Below are 20040 nucleotides of genomic sequence, written 5' to 3' on the forward strand. Positions count from 1 at the left end.
AAAGGGTCTGAATACTTATGTAAATAAGGTATTTATTTTTTTGTAAAAGATATATATATTTTTTTTCACTTTGTCATTATGGGGAATTGTGTGTAGATTGCTGAGCATTTTTTTCTCTCCATTTAATCCATTTTAGAATAAGGCTGTAAGGTAACAACATGTGGAAAGTCAAGGGGTCTGAATACTCTCCAAAGGCACTGTATTTATGCAGTTGGTTAGTTCCTTCACAGTGTGCACTGCAGGTTGCTAAAAGGTAGTGCTGTATTAGATGTGTGTACTAAACAGCCTGAAACTGTCTTCATGCAGGGTTCTCTCAGCTGGTGAGAACACAGCATGTTGTCACAGCAACCCTGGGAGAGGATGCTCACTTCAGCTGCAGGCTCATGAAACCCAAAGACGAGCTTCAAGTCAGCTGGCAGAAAGTGACACCAGGGGAGATTGATAATGTGGCCACCTACAACAAACGATTTGGACCAATAGTCAACCCACCTTTTCAGAGGAATGTGGAGTTTGAAGACGAGGGACTGCAGAACTGCACTATCGTCATCAGAGGAGTGTCAAGAGGAGACGAGTCCTGCTACAAGTGTCTGTTTAACGCCTATCCAGATGGAGCTATCAGTGGCAGGTCCTGTGAACAGCTGTGAATAGAACCCACAGCACCAGAAGCAGAGCAAGTCTGGATACGCTTCCACACATACTGACCAACTGCAGAACCAAATGTTGACCCGACACTGCCTGCTCAGACCGACTATAGATATAACGTATTTACTCAGTAGAGGAACACAATAACACTTAATCAAACCAAAGTGATGCTCCTTTGACTGGGTTGACTTGGTTATAATGGACCTTGAGAGCTGAGAGGAGGAAGTGCTGCTGTTGTCTAGCTTGTATTTGTGTTACTCCTGTGCAGAAACACTTGCACCTCTGCTAGGGCATCTTGGTCTTTGTGACTGGAGTCTTTGCTGAGCACTCACCACAGAGAGGTCTTATGATCAACCACAGACACATCAACTTCCTTGTTTAGACACAAACAATGATAGATTCTGCACCACCACAAGGCTGAAGGGTGCTTTTTATCAAGCGTAGAACTGATGCAGATATTGGTTAGTTTCAATCAACCCTGAAACGGCCAATGTGTACTCATGTTGTACTTCTATAGAAGAAACCCTGAAAGGAGAAGCAATTTTTGCCTAAGTGGGCAAGTGTCATTAACTGTTATGTCATCATACACCATATACAAAAGTATGTGGACACCACTTCAAATTAGTGCAACACTCACTACTGAGTTCCAAACTGTCTCTGGAAGCAACATCAGCACAATAACATTTCGTTGGGAGCTTCATGAAATGGGTTTCCATGGCCAAGCAGCAGCACACAAGTCTAAGATCACCATGCACAGTGCCAAGCGTCAGCTGGAGTGGTGTAAAGTTCGCCACCATTGGACTCTGGAGAAGGGAAAATGCCTTTTCTGAAGTGATGAATCACGCATCATCTGGCAGTTCGACGGACAAATCTGGGTTTGGCGGATGCCAGGAGAACACTACCTGACCCAATTCATAGTGCCAACTGTAAAGTTTGGTGGAAAAGGAATAATGGTCTGTTGCTGTTTTTCATGGTTCAGGCTAGGCGCCTTAGTTCTAGTGAAGGGAAAGCTTAATAATACAGCATACAATGACATTCTGTACTTTGTGGCAATAGTTTGGGGAAGGCCCTTTCCTGTTTCAGCATGACACAGAAATGGTTTGTCGAGATCGGTGTGGAAGAACTTGACTGGCCTGCACAGAGCCCTGACCTCAACCCCATTGAACACCTTTAGGATGAATTGGAATGCAAACTGCGAGCCAAGCCTAATCGCCCAACATCAGTGCCCGACTTCACTAATGCTCTTGTGGCTGAATGGAAGTAAGTCCCAGCAGCAATGTTCCAACATCTAGTGGAAAGCCTTCCCAGAAGAGTGGAGGCTGTTATAGCAGCAAAGGGGGGACCAACTCAATATTAATGCCCATGATTTTGGAATGAGATGCTCGACGAGCAGGTGTCCACATACTTTTGGTCATGCAGTGTATGTCCTAATAGCTGTCATAACTATGTTACCCAACTGTCATACCACATCATAACCACACATATATTCTTCATTTTATGGTATTATTGCAGTATCCATGCTTGTAATGTTACTTTTCTCCATCTCCACCCCTCAGCTAATGTGGCTACCATTGGGCTGAAACACAAACTCCAGGTTGTGGTTATATCAAGACAGCAGCACCACCTGCTGTTTACTTATTGAAAGACCAAAGAGAAGAGGAGCGTAGATAATGTTCACTTCTCTCACAAAATATGACATTAGTCCAATTATTTTCTTTGTCTGCAATATTTTATCCTCCACTTATTTCACCTCAATTAATTTCAAAATGATAGCACGTGTTGAACTTGTATTGATGTAAGGTGTATGAGGTCTTGTGGTAGTAAAAAGTGATGGAACATTTTTTGACTTATGGTGTGTGTTTGGTTGAGTAAATCTTGGATATGAATGAAGTAATAGTAATTATTACTTAAGTAAAGTAATGCTTTTGGCGTCATTAGTGCCTAGGCTCGGCCTTCAAAGTTCAGAACGTCCCATAGCCCTTGAGAAACAATATCATTATCTATAAATGTTGCCATGACAACATTGTTGATTTCCCTAGGCCTACACCACAGATTAAAAAGCTGAAGCCAGGCCCACTGTCTTCAGATATTGTGTATGTTCTCATGTGCTCCATCTCTCCAATGCCTTTTAATAAACTTGTGCTACATCATGTATTACTGAGTTACATTGTTGCCCGATCTCATCTATGATTACTCTGTCAGTGCAATGCATACAACTTCAAAATCAAATAAAATGTCACATACTTCATAAACAACATATGTAGACTAACAGTAAAATGCTTACTTAGGGGCCCTTCACAACAATGTAGAGAGAAAGAAAATAGAGAAACAATAGAAATGTAATAACACGTAATAATACAAGTAATAATAAATACACATTGAGTAAGGATAATATGGCTATATACACGGGGTAGCGAGTCGATGTGAAGGGGTACACGGTAATTGGGGTAGATATGTACATTTAACTAGGTATAAAGTGACTGCAGCAGGAAAGATAATAAACAGTAACAGCAGCAAACGTGACGAGTCAAAAGAGTTAGTGTAAAATAGTCATCGCAGATAGTCCGGGTAGCTATATGGTTAACTATTTAACCAACTATTTAGCATTCTTATGGCTTGGTGGTAGAAGCTGTTCGGGGTCCAGACTTGGTGCATCGGTACCGCTTGCATGTCATGTTGAGGACGATTGTTTGATATCCTATTTTCATTAGATTGAAGTGTGTCGAGTTTGAGTTCATATCGTCATTTATTGTATTATGTAAATACAGAATTTCCAGATGCTTGTTGTGTTGAGAGTCCACGGTTTATTGAACAATTTAATTATTTTCCTGCTTCTGAAGAAGAAAAAGCCTAAGCAAATTTCCCCAGCAGATATACACAATACTAAATTGATTGAGTTTAACTGTGACTGTAGACAGAATAGAGAGAGCAAATTTACTTTCACTTTTATGCAGGAGGTTGCCTGGTCCCAGATCCGTTTGTGCTTTTGCCTACTCCATTGTCATTGCCAAGCCAAACATTGTTGGTATGGCAATTCAATGAGGAATTGGCAAGAGAGCATAAACACTGTTACCCAGGCTATGGAGCAGGTGTACCGGAAGAAGGAATTTCCCGCTCTTTTTCTCTTATTTCATTACTGTCGTAGTCAATTACATTTTCACCATGTCTCCTGCACTCTTCAACGCTCTGTTTATTCTGCTCATATTCCTCCCTAATGGTGAGTTATATCAGTTTTATGCACGATAATACCGCATTTGACTACCACTTTGAAAGTGGCGCGATATTGTTAGTGCCAATGTCTTGATCTAATTGTGTGCTTTCACAACTGTAGACAAACCTGTTAATTTCACAACACGAACTACATGTCATATTGAAGCTGTAGCTCAATCTTCTTGTTGCATGGGTAAATAGCCACCAACTCTGAATTGTTAAATAATTCGTATTTATTAGCAAAAAGTAGTAAGACAAAGGCTGGGCACAGCACAACGCGTTTTGGTTTCACAGAACTAGGACAAAATACATGAGGCTTTAAGCCACTAGAGGGTGCTACTAGACTATGAGACTAATGTAACCGCTCCCAAATTCATAGACAGACATGGATGCAAGGATTGACCATCCATGATATCAAAATAAATGTTTTGAGGCTATACAGTGTTTGATCATATTTGATCTGTAAAGTTGACTAATTCAATATATACATTAAAACAAGAGTGTGACATACTTGAAAATCATTGGGCTCCTGAGTGGCGCAGTGATCTAAGACACTGCAGCTCAGTACTAGAAGCATCACTGCAGTACATGGTTTGAATCCAGGGTGCGTCACATCCATTGGGTTTCCCATATGGCATATCACAAATGACCCACCGTCGTCCGGGTTTGGCTGGGGTAGTCCGTCATTGTAAATAAGAATTTGTTCTTAACTGACTTGCCTTGTTACGCCCTGACCGTAGAGATCCTTTTATTCTCAATGTTTCTTTGGTCAGGGTGTGACTCGGGTGGGAAAGTCTATGCTTTCTGGTTCTTTGTTTTTGGCCGGGTATGATTCTCAATCAGGGACAGCTGTCTATCGTTGTCTCTGATTGGGAATCATACTTAGGCAGCCTTTTTCCCTTTTCTCATTTGTGGGTTGTTGTCTTTGTTAGTGGCATGTATAGCCTTACAGAGCTTCACGTTCGTTTTGTTGTTTATTGTTTTGTTGGCGACATTTAAAATAAAAGAATGTACGCTTACCACGCTGCATCTTGGTCCGGTCATTTCCTTGACGACGACCGTGACAGAACAACCCACCACAAACGGACCAAGCGGCGTGGCCGGGAGGAGCAGACAGAGTGGACATGGGAAGACATTCTGGAAGGAAAGGGATCCTGGACGTGGTAGGAGATCCTGGCTGGAAAGGATCGCCTGCCGTGGAAGCAGGTGGAAGCAGCTAGTAAAGGGGCCCAGCGTTACACAGGGTCACCGGCTGGCAAGGAAGACCGGGAGGCCACTCCCAAAAAATGTTTTGGAGGGGCACACGGGGAGGTTGGCAGAGCTAAGTCCCTGTGCTCACGGTAGGGAGTGTGGTACTGGTCAGGCACCGTGTTATGCGGTGAAGCTCACGGTGTCTCCAGTGTGCGTTCACAGCCCGGTGCGCTCTGAGCCAGCTCTCCGCATGTGTCGTGCTAGAGTGGGCATCCAGCCAGGACGGATTGTGCCAGCACAGCGCTCCTGGTCTCCGGTGCGCCTCTTCGGCCCAGGGTACCCTGCGCCGGCTCTGAGCACTGTGTCTCCGGTGCACTATCACAGCCCAGTGCTTCCTGTGCCTGCGATCCGCACGTGCTGGGCCAAAGTGGGCATTCAGCCAGGACGAGTGGTGCCAGCTTTAAGCACCAGATCGCCAGTGCTCCCCCACAGACCGGTTTGACCTGTGCCTGCTCCACGGACCAGGCCTCCAGTATGTCTCCCCAGCCTGGTGAGTCCTGTGCCTGCTCCAAGAACCAGGCCTCCAGTATGTCTCCCCAGCCTGGTGAGTCCTGTGGCTGCTCCAAGAACCAGGCCTCCAGTATGTCTCCCCAGTCTGGTGAGTCCTGTGCCTGCTCCAAGAACCAGGCCTCCAGTATGTCTCCCCAGCCTGGTGAGTCCTGTGCCTGCTCCAAGAACCAGGCCTCCAGTATGTCTCCCTAGCCTAGTGAGTCATGTGCCTGCTCAAAGAACCAGGCCTCCAGTAGGTCTCCCCAGCCTGGTGAGTCCTGTGCCTGCTCCACGGGCCAATCCGGGCCCTGCAGCGAGGGTCCCCAGTCCGGGGCCTGCAGCGAGGGTCCCCAGTCCGGGGCCTGCGGCGAGGGTCCCCAGTCCGGGGCCTGCGGCGAGGGTCCCCAGTCCGGGGCCTGCGGCGATGGTCCCCGCACCAGAGACGCCACCAAAGTGGGGGGAGCCAGAGGTGGAGCGGGGTCTGCGTCCCGCACCGGGACCGCCACCAAGATAGATGCCCACCCGGACCCTCCCCTATAGTGCCAGGTTTGCGGCCGGAGTCCGCACCTTTGGGGGGGGGGGGAGGGGTACTGTCACGCCCTGACCGTAGAAATCCTTTTATTCTCTATGTTTGTTTGGTCAGGGTGTGACTCGGGTGGGAAAGTCTATGCTTTCTGGTTCTTTGTTTTTGGCCGGGTATGATTCTCAATCAGGGACAGCTGTCTATCGTTGTCTCTGATTGGGAATCAGACTTAGGCAGCCTTTTTCCCTTTTCTCATTTGTGGGTTGTTGTCTTTGTTAGTGGCATGTATAGCCTTACAGAGCTTCACGTTCGTTTTGTTGTTTATTGTTTTGTTGGCGACATTTAAAATAAAAGAATGTACGCTTACCACGCTGCACCTTGGTCCAGTCATTTCCTTGACGACGATCGTGACATGCCTAGTTAAATAAAGGTTATTAAACACAAAATTGCGCTGAGCTATACACAAAGGTGCCTGTAAACAATTCTGTATATTAATACATTTTTACATTTTTATTAGTGCTATTAGTGCGCACCCCTGTAACTAGCTAGCCAATTCACACCGGTTACACATGCGTATTGTGTGTTAACTGTTGACAAACCAGTTCATTTGACTATAGTAATGCATGATTTCATCTGCAACTCCATACTCTTACTGTATGGAATGATTGATGTCGCTCTAAAGAGTACTTTAATGTTGATGTATGCTGTGGCCTTATGCACATATCTTGTATATTCTATCCTGAAATTGACAGAAATTGATAGTTTTACAACAGGTGCCATAACTTCCTCCCGCCTAGACTGCCCTTAGCACTGTAGTCCCCCTTCTGACCATTCTGAGTACTACTAGTGTCTAAGAACTATTGTAACTGTCTTCATGCAGGGCTCTCTCAGTTGGTGAGAACACAGCAGGTTGTCACAGCAACCCTGGGAGAAGATGCAGTCTTAAACTGTGAGCTCATGAAACCCAAAGACGTGCGGCAAGTCACCTGGCAAAAAGTGACAACTGGGCCGAATGAAAATGTGGCCACTTACAGCAAACGAGGTCCCAATGTCAACCCACCTTTTCAGGGGAAAGTGGAGTTTGAAGATGAGGGACTGCAGAACTGCTCTATCGTCATCAGAGGCGTGTCAAGAGGAGACGAGTCCTGCTACAAATGTCTGTTTAATGCCTTTCCAGATGGAGCTATCAGTGGAACGACCTGCCTCCAAGTAAATGGTAAAATCTGATAACACAATGTACTGTAAATTATTGACTCAGAACAACTTCTTCAGAACTTCAGGCAGCTATTTTATCAGATCATACATCCAATGTCTTGAAACCATTTATCAAAATGTGATCATTTAGTAAATAATTTAAATGGAATCATTTAGTAAATAATTTAAATGAAATCATTTAGAAAATAATTTAAATGGAATCATTTAGTAAATCATTTAAATGGAATCATTTAGTAAATCATGTGCATGAAACCATTATGGTATTTACATTCACTGTGAACTGTGTTTGTTGTTTTCCTATAGAGCTGTATGGACCCTCACTCCTCATCACACAAACCAACAACAGTCACATCACTCTGTCCTGTTCTGCTACTGGACGACCTGTTCCTATAGTAACCTGGGATGACATAATGATAGAACATTCCACCATGGTTGATGTCACCCATCCCAATGGAACTGTCACTGTGACAACTACTGTAACAGTGGTAGTGTCCAGTCTAACTGACAAAGAAGTTAGGTGTGTTGCTTCTATGTCCTTCAGTGATGTCACCAAGAATGCTTCCATGGTGATTCCAGCTTCAATTACTGGTGAGAAATGTCTATAGATCAATGTGTAATATATTGACATGATCAGGAACATGATGTCATGATGAAGTACTGTCTGTGTTCATGATGAAGTACTGCCTGTGTTCATGATGAAGTAGTGCCTGTGTTCATGATGAAGTACTGTCTGTGTTCATGATGAAGTACTATCTCTGTCCATGATGAAGTACTGTCTGTGTTCATGATGAAGTACTGTCTGTGTTCATGATGAAGTACTATCTCTGTTCATGATGAAGTACTGTCTGTGTTCATGATGAAGTACTGCCTGTGTTCATGATGAAGTACTGCCTGTGTTCATGGTGAAGTACTGTCTGTGTTCATGATGAAGTACTTCCTGTGTATTTCTGTGCTAGGCCAATCTCAGGTCTCTGATGATGACAGGATCAGTGGTAAGTGGTTGTTATTCTAATAATGACAGGTCATAATCAACCTATTGAATGGCTCTTTTACTATTCAACTTTCAGGTGTAGTGCAGAGCCATATTTACATGTATGAGGCTTTGGTGTAGTGTACCTGGGAAGTTGACCTCTGTCTTCTCTTGTCATCTCTGTCATTCACAGGTGCAGTGGTTGGTGCGGTGATGGGTTCAATGTGTCTCATTGCTGTATTCTGTGTAATATGGCTGCAAAAGAGGAGAAAAGATACCTCCTCCAGGTAGAGATACAAACTATTACCTTGAAACTGAACAGTTACTCTGAATTGAATGTGATTTGACTGCCAGTTGTTAACCAGTTGATCTCTTTTCTGATGTAGAAAACCCCCAGTTCCTGACCCTGAAATCAGCAGAACTCCCTTAAAGACACCACCAACATCCAAACAGTAAGATGCTCATTCTAGAGAACATTTAAGGGATCATGATGATACCTATTTGAAAACATGGAACATTAAAAACATGGAACATTACAATTGCATTTTCTGAGAATTTGTGCTATACAGGTTAAAAATCATTCTTCATCATTCAATAATTGTAATAAAATTAAAATGAATCCGATGTGGTTCTTGTCAGTACATTGTTGATTTTGATTTATTTCAGTGTCACACCATCCTCCAGTTCATCACAAATGTGAGTATCTCTTCCACATTTTTACAAGCTTTTTAAGATAAGTAATAATTTTATTACCTTTTGTTTTTTCAGGTCATACTCGTCAACCAGCTCACCAAACAGCTCAACAACCAAGCGTAGGATGACTAAGTAGGTTTACCTTCTCATACTTTCATAGTCTTAATGTCTTCTGTAATCTCTCTCATTGAGCAAGAAACTTGGGAATGAAACTTGTATTTGGGAATGGGAATGAATGAAATGTATTTGGGAATGAAATGTATTTCTGTGGTGTATGTTTCTTGCCGCTACATTGTCTGTTTTGATGTCTTTCATACCAAGCTCCAGTCCGTCACAAATGTGAGTATTTTTACGACTTTATTTGATTATCCCGATAGAAAGCGTGAAACAGACAATATTGAGAATGTTACAAAACTTTTTGTATAAATTACAGTAACCCAAAAATCAAAACATAATTTCTGGATAAAATCCCTCAGATCGTCTGACAAGTGCAGGATGCAACCAGCTCAGGAGGCTGTAAAGAAGTAGGTTTACACCTTCATTCTCTCACTCTCTGCTGTGGTCTCTCTTCTTGAGGAAGAAGCTCTGAAATGATGTACTTCTGTGGTGGTCATGGAGTAGTCATGGTGACAGCATCATGCACTCAGCTGCATGTTAATATCTGTTCTGTTATGTTTGTCACAATGGCTGTCAGACCATCTTATTACATCACAATGACCTGTGTTTTCATCCAATTGAAATATTACGATTTTCTTTCCCCCTTTTTTCTTTCTCAGGAACCTTTTCAATGACTACTGAGTGACTGTACACACATTAACACACACACCTGATCATTCTTGACTAATCTGGTTCATGTTATTTTATCTTTAAAAGTCTGTGACAATCAATCCGTTAAAAAAAAAACAGTCCTTTTTAAAGATGTTGAATTGAGCCTGTTATAACAGTTATCTTAGTTGCCTGGTTTGGCTCAGGTCATGATACTCTTGGGCCTAGGGAGAGTTGTGCAGGTCAGTTTAAAGATTGTAAGCAGAAACCAAAAAGCTCTCTGAGACATTTACAAAGACCACACACGTAAGAGTGGAAAATCAACCCTATTGGACACTTCCACTAAACAATCAATATGCATTACTGCCATCAGGCATCAGTACAGCTTTTAAATGTTTATCTTGTATATATATACCTTGTAAGCATGTGTGTTGCTGTTTCTTTATCTTGTGTGACGTGCCACAACTAATGTTCCTTCTGGAAAATGTTTAATTTAATCTATTCAATCTAAGGTTTCAAAGGGAGGGTATATTACCAGTAAACTACCATAATTTTGGTAACTTTCAAGTTTTGGGGGGAATTTTCTAAGATCACATCTAGTGAGCTTTTTTGGGTACTTCAGATTATCACGTGTCTGTAATTATCTCTGGCCCTCTGTGTGGCCTTATCACTACATGCGAATTCATTAAAAAAAAAAAAGTTATTCAAGTATAAGGGACCAAAGTTCCCATACTAGAAAATATTTGTGCTGACATCAAAATGAGGGGTATTGTACAAAATAAATTAACCAGCAATTAGAAGTCTCTAACCAGTCAGAATGTCAAAGCCAATGACGTGATTCATGTAAGCCAACTCTGTCTCAACTCTGTTGGGGAGGAAAGCAAATCCAGACTCAGGGTGGAGAAGAAACACTAGTGGGCGTGGTGTTTGGCCGGAGCGATGTGGATGGTAGTCAGGCTACCTGATGTGCAGGAAGGAAACAGGAAACGACAGACCGGCCACCATGAAACAGTTATCTCATGCTTTAAATAGACTGGCCTTGCATCCACAGAAGTACATAGGCTACAGCATACATACATTTTTTGGGGAAAAACGGTTGTAATAAATCATATCCAGCTAGTTACTAGTTGTTTGGTGTGTTTTTTTATTAACATATGCACTAACATATGCACATGTAGGCTAATTCATGTAGCCAGGCCTATATAGGAAAGAAAACTATAAAACGGGTCTACATTAATATTCTGTATTTTAAAGTTACAGTTTGAATACAGTGGCAGTTGGGACTTTTACTGATTTCTCCATTCATGTTTATGACAGGACAATGTTAGTATTTTACAACAGTACACTGACACCTGGTGGAAAAGTTTATGACTTTGAGATCAGGTGATCTCCACAGAAACATGCTTTGTTCTATCCGCAAACAACAGAACAGCTATATTTTTAGACATGTACTGTATATAACACTTGTACTTCCATAACAGATGTGCAGCCTGCAGACAGTATGTGCTGATATTTACAACAACCACAGAACATCTACAGTAAAGGAGAGGCTGATATATGGCAAGTCAGACAAGGAAGAAAATTGCATTTTCAGTAATCAAAATATTCACAGTAAATGCATATCTTCCACTCTACCGTACAGCTAGCTGTTACGAGAAGGTGTCTAGTGCCATGTCATCATTGGTCAACGGTGCCAGAGGGTCAGGGGTTAGGATGCGGCAGCTGCAGAGTTGAGTAAAGCCCATTGTCTCTCCTTGTGAACGTGTTGTAGAGCTCAATGTCCTGTGGCTCCTCCTACAAAGACATTAACAATAGTCACCACATTACACTGTAGAATCTCATATGGGGCTCTGGAAAATTCAATTGAAAAAGTAAAAGAGCGTAGTCTGCAGGGGCCTCATTAATAAACGCTGCATACGGACAAAATATCCCCCATAACATGCTTGCTCCAGTTTTTATAAAAACAACTTGACATGAGAATGTGCTTATCCTCACGCTAACTTTAGACCATGAGTACGCACAGTGGTTGAAGTATTGCATTGCAAGAAGGCATACGTAGCCTAGTAGTAGCATGGTGCAGGAATATATGATAACACTCTTATTCAGAACAATTAAACAGGTAGCTAAATATAATGCAATCATTCGCGGTTAGTGAGAAGTGCGAAAAATCTATTTATTTTATATTTGCATTCTAAAATAATTAGGTGTCCTTGCTAAGCAAAGCACAACTCTAGATGTCTTCTTCCTGTTTTTATTATTATATTTATTCTGCTAACTCTAAAGTTCAAAAGATTTAAGCTATTAAAACGAAACCAACTTCCAAATGTCCAGACTGCCCCAACTTAGATTGCTTGTCAAAGGATTTTTGATGCTGTGTTTACTTTTTGAGCTATAGCCATTTAAAATATTCTTAAATTAACACGGGTTTGAATGAGAACCATAGGAATAAATATATTTTTTATTTATTACTTTTATTTATACAGGGTGGGTCAGCATTGAGACCAGGATCTCATTTGTAAGGGTGCCCTGTGAACATGAACATACAATACATCATATCAATACAGTAAATACAACCAGATCAATCAAAACAAACAATCATTTCTAGGTGGCCTGAAGGATATTCCATGAGCTGAGGCATAAAAACTAACATAATTTGTCCCCAGATCAGTGGAGACCCACGGGACCTCCAGAACTAGCCAGTCTAGAGAGCGGGTCTGAAAATTGCTGGATTTCCAGTCAATACATGAGCTGAGGTAGCGGGGGGAGTCTCTGAAGAACCGCTTTATATACAAAAAATAGCCAATCCTGGGCCCTTCTGGTAGTCTTCTGGCTGCGCCACCAGAGTCTCTGGGTTCGCGCCCAGGCTGGGCTGGGTTCGCGCCCAGGCTCTGTCGCAGCCGGCCGCAACCGGGAGGTCCGTGGGGCGACGCACAATTAGCATAGCGTCGTCCGGGTTAGGGAGGGTTTGGCCGGTAGGGATATCCTTGTCTCAGTATGTAATATGTAAAAAAAAAAATGTAAAATGTAATAAAAATGTATGCACTCTACTGTAAGTCGCTCTGGATAAGAGCGTCTGCTAAATGACTAAAATGTAAAATGTAAATGTAATAATTTGTCAGATACAGCAAATGTCACTGTAAAAGTTTAAAACATTCTGCCAGTTCCTCAAGACATTTGATCAAGCTCTCCATTTCTATTTAGAAACTGAGTTGGTTTAATTCCAGTACACAGAAAAATAGGGCGTTACTGTCACCATAAAATGTAAATTATGGACGTTTTTCAGGCGGATTTTAATGCTCATTCACGCGTGAACAGGTTCAGGATGGGTCTGATTTATAATGGGAAACATGCGCATCCGGCAAGTTTATACATCTCAATATTTTTGTACGTGTGCGGTCTTTTCAGAAATGGCGCACGCAGATATTAATTGTGAAATGTACGCAACGGTTATAAATGAGGACCCAGCTGCCTTCATCTGACTAACAGGCAACCGCAGGCAGTGTTGTGGCACGTCGTTGACGGTTGCAGACACTTGTAGCTGTGTTCTCCTGTTGAGCAAAAAATATAAATAATTAACATAGCACCAAATGAAACCTGTTTTACACAGCACATTTTCCAGAGCACAATGATTGTGTGCAGTGTATGCGTGTTTTTTTTCACCATACTCGTTTTTGACAGGAAATGAGAAGCGAGCAGCCACAACAGTGCAGCTATTGGAAACTACTCACTGGTCACAGATGTCAGTTGAACATCTAGCCTAGTTTCGTTTTGGTTGAGTTGTCAACTAACGTGATTCAACATGAATTCAGCAAAAAATGTCACCATGTTTTTGGATTTAGGTTAAAAGTTGTGGGGGGGGGGGGGGGGGGGGACTGGAAATTCCCTTCCCAAAGTCAGACGTTGTCATTATATTGCATTTTGTTGAAATGAAGTGGAAACAACATTGATTCAACCAGTTTTTGCCCAGTGGGTAGTGATCAGTACAAACTCATTGAGTCAGACTTAAAGTAGGTCAAGTAGCCTGTGTGTTTTACATTGTGTTTGGGTATTTTAACATTTGTCAGTCAGATATATATAGCATTGCATGTGAAGGGCTTACATAGATAAACTTCCAAAACGACAAATTTGAGACAGCAAGGAGTTGGAGCACTCAACTGTCATCTGTTATCATCCTATAAAATGTATTAAAGTGAGCTAAAATAAATCCCTCTCTGCCTTTCTTATTGAGTGCTCCAATTACTTTCTGCCTCAAATTAGTTTTTCTTGGTAAGCCCTTTTCATGCTTTTCGTCATTGTGGTTGAGCACCCCTCCTTTGTTTGCTGAAGAGCGAAGGCCCACCTGACCTCATATCATTGCATGTATTTCTGAGACAACAATTCAGTACTCTATCCTCATTGTAGATCTAATATGTATTTGAGAATGCACTTTCTTTACTACAGTGCTTCCAAGTAATTATTCAAATACCAAAAATCTGTCAAACACTCGTGACAGCAACTCTTTTACCAATGTATTAATATTATCTTACCTGAGATAAATGTTCCTCATGATGACGCCACCAAACACCAGGACAGCTACACATGCTGCAACGCCTGTTATCATCCCCAAATAGAAGAGACTGTTGTCTGTGGCCTCTTGCACTTGGTTTCCTGAGCAAGGGGAAAATATATATTAAGATCTTATTTGTTTCTCTTCCGCCATCTTGTTCATTTACATTAAGGCATTGTGTTGTTGACAGTCTCTACATTTTAAGACATTATTACATGTACTGATGACAAAATCCAATATTGTGACTACAGAAATTCTCAGTTCTGTCAGATGTAACTTCTATGACAGACGTTACAAAACAAGACCACAAAACACTGACAGAACATCAAGGTAAGCACATGACAGGCATTCCACTAAATATGTGATGATAAGATATGCTGGTTTTCATTTCAAAATGATTGTGAACAATCCCATCAGACCAAACACTTACCATTGACAGAAATATGTATGTTTATATCAGAATTGCCTTCATCATGTATACTACATACACAGGTGTAGTTCCCTTCATCAGATGGTTGTATGTTGGTGATGTGTAGAAACACTCTGTCACTCTCTATCTGCAGTGTGACTCTGGGATCACAAGTGCTGTTGGTATGATTTGTTTCAAAGTCTTGTGATACTCTACATTCATGACCCTCACCTATAACTCTATTTTTGTGACATACTACAGTAATGATGTCAGTGAGTGTTTGGTTTGGGCAGAGAAGAGTGGCATCTGCTCCTCCGGTCTCCAATGTTTTCTCTTGAGTCACTGTAAACAGGAAGGGAAACAGATTGTGAGTATATTATTTCATGAGATCGGTTTGATTGAGCATGAGTAGTACTATAAATTCTCATTAATAAAAAGTCCCATTTCAGTCTACAGAAATTACTTCAGACCCAAAATGATGTTTTACAATGGTAAAAAGAAACCTGGCACAAGAAAAAGTCACTTTACTGAATTGTTAATGCCCAAATGAAGACGACCCAAAGGGAATTAATGACCTCCTACTAAAACTATCTCAATGTAACAGGAATATTATATGGGGGGGTTTAACTGTGTACGGGATGCAACTCTAAACAAGCCATCAACTAAACTAAATCCTCTTTCTAACATGTCTAAGGTATTAAACCACAACATCAAAGATATGGGTCTGTGTGAATTGGGGAGATAAAAACATGCAACTGAAAGACAATACTCCTATTACTCTCACCTCCAAAACTCATATTCAAGAAGTTACTTTTTTATTTTATACACAGATAGACATGTTTTTGGAAATTAATGTAGACAATGAAGTGTGCCCAACTGTTGTCTAGGAAACTCTTAAATCATACATGAGAAGTTGTATCATGTCTTACTCTTCACATAAGAAAAATAAGACCAATAAAGAATTAGAAATACTAGAACAGAAAATCCACGACTTGGAAAGAAAACACAGTTTAGATAGAAATGTTGACGCTCTTCAACAGTTGAACACTTTGAAGATTGAATATAACACAATAAACTCTAGATCTGCAGAGATTTCTTCCATGGAATCCAAGCAACAATATGTTGAGCAAGGTGAAAGTGCAGGGGAAATGCTTGCTTGGCAAATTAAGAAAGAGGAAGAGGAATGAACCATCCATAGCATTCAAACGCCCCGTAACAATGGATCCTTCTGAAATTAACTCAGACTTTAAAATATTTTATCACAAACTGTATCAATCCCAAAACAACATTTCAAAGGAAGATTCAGACAATTTCCTTAATAAGGCCATTTGACCAATTATAAATGAACCAGAGAAAATGAATATGGATAAAACATTACCCCAGATGAACTGTTGGAGGGCATCAATTATCTACAGATTGGGAAATCTCCTGGTAATGATTTATTCCCAGTGGAATGTTATAGACACCTTCATCCCAGATTACTGACCTATGTTAGTTATGCTCACAGCAGCTCTAGAGAAAAATGAACTTCCCCAGTCACTATGTTTGGCTACAATCACCCTACTTAAAAAGAAAGTTAATGATCCATTGTTAATATAGAACAATGAAATGGACAAAGACACATATGAAGTTCCTGGGTGTACTGATACCATGCAATCTGGAGGAGGCATAAAACATCAATTACTCTCCTTTTAATAGATAGGGTTGAATCTGATGTTCACAGATGGAGATCTCTCCCTATTTCTATGTTCGGTAGGGTCAAAATATTTAAAGTGATTATATTACCAAGGTTGATGTATTTATTACAGGCCTTGTCCGTTTCAATTCCATCCAACCTCTTTAATAAATTAAATGTCCTGCTCTCCAAGTGTATATGGAATGAAAAGACCTCGAGAGACAAATTGACTGTTTTATACTTCTCCTATGAAGCTGGAGGTCTTGGACCACCTCATATGAAGATGTATGACTGGGCTGCACAACTGCGTTCACTAATACAATGGACAGGAGACGATCCTTGTGGCATGGAGGAGTATCAAAGCCACAAATGTAACATTGTATGATCTAAAATATATTCACTACTTCAGGTCCAAGGCGTTGAAGGAAAAAACAGGTAATGCAATGATTCTCAATTCCATTCGTATTTGGAGCAATTCACGAGGTGGAAAGAACCAATATAGCCAATCACCCCTATTTGGATTAACCCCACCTTACCTCCAGCGTTTAATGATGACCCCTTGAAGTCCTACTTCCAAAGTGGCATCATTAATATTTATCATGTTTACTATGATGTATCTCGACTGTCATTCAATCAATTACATTATCAAAGGCTGATTTCTTTACGTTCTCACAACTCAGAAATCATATTCAATCACTTCAACAGAATCTGGATGAACCTAAGGCATCTAGCATAGAAAACATACTGAAAGAAGCTGCTATGACAAAGTAGTTGATTGGCAAGTTATATCAAGGGCTGATTGTAACTCTACCTGATGGTTCAGAACCCACAAGGAACAAATGGTAAACAGATCTAAATGAAGACATTGAGGAGAACCATTGGTCACAAATATGTGAACATTTTCATACCTGCTCCTACAACTTAAGACATTAACTAATGCAATGTAAGATCATTCCTAGGACTTACTATACTCCTGCCAGAATGCATGTAATGTCACCCAGAAATGTCACATCTCTGTTGGAGATGCAAAAAGCACAAAGGGACCCTGTTACATATGCTGTGGTCCTGTGACAAACTGACACCATTCTGGGATAATGTATGTGTTATCATTCCATTGTGTCTAGGAATTTATATCCATTCATCTCCACAATGATGTTTGTTGGGAAATGTAATATTGGTGATGAATATCAGAGAATGTGTTGTAATCTAGGTCTACTGCTGCAAAAAAAAAGTAAAGCCATCAATTGGAAAGCCCCATATCCACCCTCAATAATAAACTGGAGTTAAACCATTCATATTAAACCATTCATATTAAACCATACATATTAAACCATACATATTAAACCATACATATTAAACCATTCATATTAAACCATACATATTAAACCATACATATTAAACCATACATATTTGACAGAATTTGGAAATGTTATGTTGATCATCTCAGAGAATGTTTTGTATAGTTTCCATTTTGTTTTTGTGTTGCTTGTGATAAAACATAAGATGAGTAGCTAGTGGTAGTGAAGTAAAAAGGAAAGGTTATTCCTGTTGAGTAACTGCATTAAAACTGTAGTGAACAAATACACTTTACAATAGAGTGTCCTTATTACTGTACTGTGTAGGTCTAACTCCTGTAAGTACTCCTGTAAAGTTCAGGGCTTGTGTACAAAATATGTGTACAAATTAAATAGATCATGGGATCTCTCTTACCGTCAACAGCTGTGCCTAGACCCCACAGCACCAGAAGCAGAACAAGTCTGGATACGCTTCCACACATACTGACCAACTGCAGAACCAAACGTTGACCCGACACTGCCTGCTGAGACCGACTACAGATATGACGTCAATGCAACGTTATTTACTCAGTAGAGGAACAAAATAAAAGTAAATCAAGCCAAAGTGACGCTCATTTGACTGGGTTGACTTGGTTATAATGGGCCTTGAGAGTTGAGCATAGGAAGTGCTGCTGTCATCTAGCTTGTATTCGTGTTACTCCTATGCAGAAACAATGGCACCTCTGCTAGTGCAACCTAGTTTTTGTGATTGGGGTCTTTGTAGAGCACTCACCACAGAGAGGTCTTAAGATCAACCACAGACACATCAACAGGTCCACTTCCTTCTTTAGACCCAACATTTCTTAGATTTTGCACCACCATAAGGCTGAAGGGTGCTTTTTAACTGATTTTATTTATTTTTTATTTTATTTAGGCAAGTCAGTTAAGAACAAATTCTTTTACAATGACGGCCTACCAAAAGGCAAAAGGCCTCCTGCGGGGTTGGGGGCCGGGATTAAAAATATGAATAAATGAAATAAAATATAGGACAAAACACACATCATAACAAGAGAGACAACATAAGTCTCTCTACATAAAGAGTGAACTAAGACAACAGCATAGCAAGGCAGCAACACATGACAGCACAGCATGGTTTCAACACCCCATGACAACAACATGGCGGAGCAACACAACATGGTAGCAGCAAAACAACATGGTAGCAGCACAAAACATGGTACAAACATTATTGTGCACAGACAACAGCACAAAGGGCAAGAAGGTAGAGACAACAACGCATCACGCAACGCAGCCACAACTGTCAGTAAGAGTGTCCATGATTGAGTCTTTGAATGAAGAGATTGAGATGAATCTGTCCAGTTTGAGTGTTTTGTGCAGCTCATTCCAAGTCGGTAGCTGCAGCGAACTGAAAAGAGGAGCGACCCAGGGATGTGTGTGCTTTGGGGATCTTTAACAGAATGTGACTGGCAGAACGGGTGTTGTATGTGGAGGATGAGGGCTGCAGTAGATATCTCAGATAGGGGGGAGTGAGGCCCAAGAGGGTTTTACAAATAAGAATCAACCACTGGGTCTTGCGATGGGTATACAGAGATGACCAGTTTACAGAGGAGTATAGTGTGCAGTGATAAGGAGCATTGGTGGCAAATCTGATGGCAGAATGGTAAAGAACATCTAGCCGCTCAAGAGAGCACCATTACCTGCAGATCTATACATTACGTCTCCGTAATCTAGCATGAGTCACGGTTAGTTTGGCAGCTGGGGTGAAAGAGGAGCGATTACGATTTAACTTTAACCTGCAACTTTGATATGTGCTGAGAGAAGGACAGTGTACCATCCAGCCATACTCCCATGTGACTCAAGCTCTAAACCCTCAGTAGTAATCAAACCTGTGGCGAGAGGGGCATTTCTCTTACCAAACCACATGACCTTTGTTTTGGAGGTGTTCAGAACAAGGTTAAGTGCAGAGAAAGCTTGTTGAACACTAAGAAAGCTTTGTTGTAGAGCGTTTAACATAAAATCCGGGGAGGGGCCAGCTGAGTATAAGACTGTATCATCTGCATATAAATGGATAAGAGAGCTTCCTACTGCCGGAGCTATGTTCTTTATGTAAATTGAGAAGAGCCTAGAATCGAGCCTTGGGGTACACCCTTGGTGACAGGCAGTGGCTGAGAGAGCAGATGTTCTGACTTTATACACTGCACTCTTTGAGAGAGGTAGTTAGCAAAGAGACACCAATACTCCTTAGCCGGCCCACAAGAATGGAATGGTCTACCGTATCAAAAGCTTTGGCCAAGTCAATAAAAATAGCAGCACAGCATTGCTTAGAATCAGGGGCAATGGTGACATCATTGAGGACCTTT

At 41.2% G+C, this 20040-nt stretch overlaps 2 protein-coding genes and 1 long non-coding RNA gene across 3 annotated transcripts; all 3 read left to right on the forward strand.

The window, feature by feature from the left end:
- Positions 1-299: 299 nt before the first annotated feature.
- Positions 300-644, forward strand: LOC120042420 (OX-2 membrane glycoprotein-like; the record flags this gene model as incomplete). Its single annotated transcript, XM_038987256.1, has 1 exon — positions 300-644. A coding segment is annotated over one exon (345 nt), but the record flags the coding sequence as incomplete, so codon positions are not given.
- Positions 645-3778: 3134 nt separating this feature from the next.
- Positions 3779-8591, forward strand: LOC120042421 (OX-2 membrane glycoprotein-like). The gene is made up of 5 exons (XM_038987257.1): positions 3779-3859; positions 6996-7331; positions 7634-7918; positions 8287-8322; positions 8494-8591. Exons 1-5 carry the CDS (start codon positions 3805-3807, stop codon positions 8589-8591), a joined length of 810 nt encoding a protein of 269 aa, XP_038843185.1. The 5' UTR covers positions 3779-3804.
- A 93-nt stretch (positions 8592-8684) lies between these two features.
- Positions 8685-9332, forward strand: LOC120042422. Its single transcript, XR_005476100.1, has 4 exons — positions 8685-8752; positions 8967-8996; positions 9069-9125; positions 9315-9332. It is a non-coding gene; the product is annotated as an uncharacterized LOC120042422 (long non-coding RNA).
- Positions 9333-20040: the final 10708 nt, after the last annotated feature.

This window comes from Salvelinus namaycush, unplaced genomic scaffold (assembly GCF_016432855.1).
Source record: "Salvelinus namaycush isolate Seneca unplaced genomic scaffold, SaNama_1.0 Scaffold680, whole genome shotgun sequence".
Taxonomy (NCBI): Eukaryota; Metazoa; Chordata; class Actinopteri; order Salmoniformes; family Salmonidae; genus Salvelinus; species Salvelinus namaycush.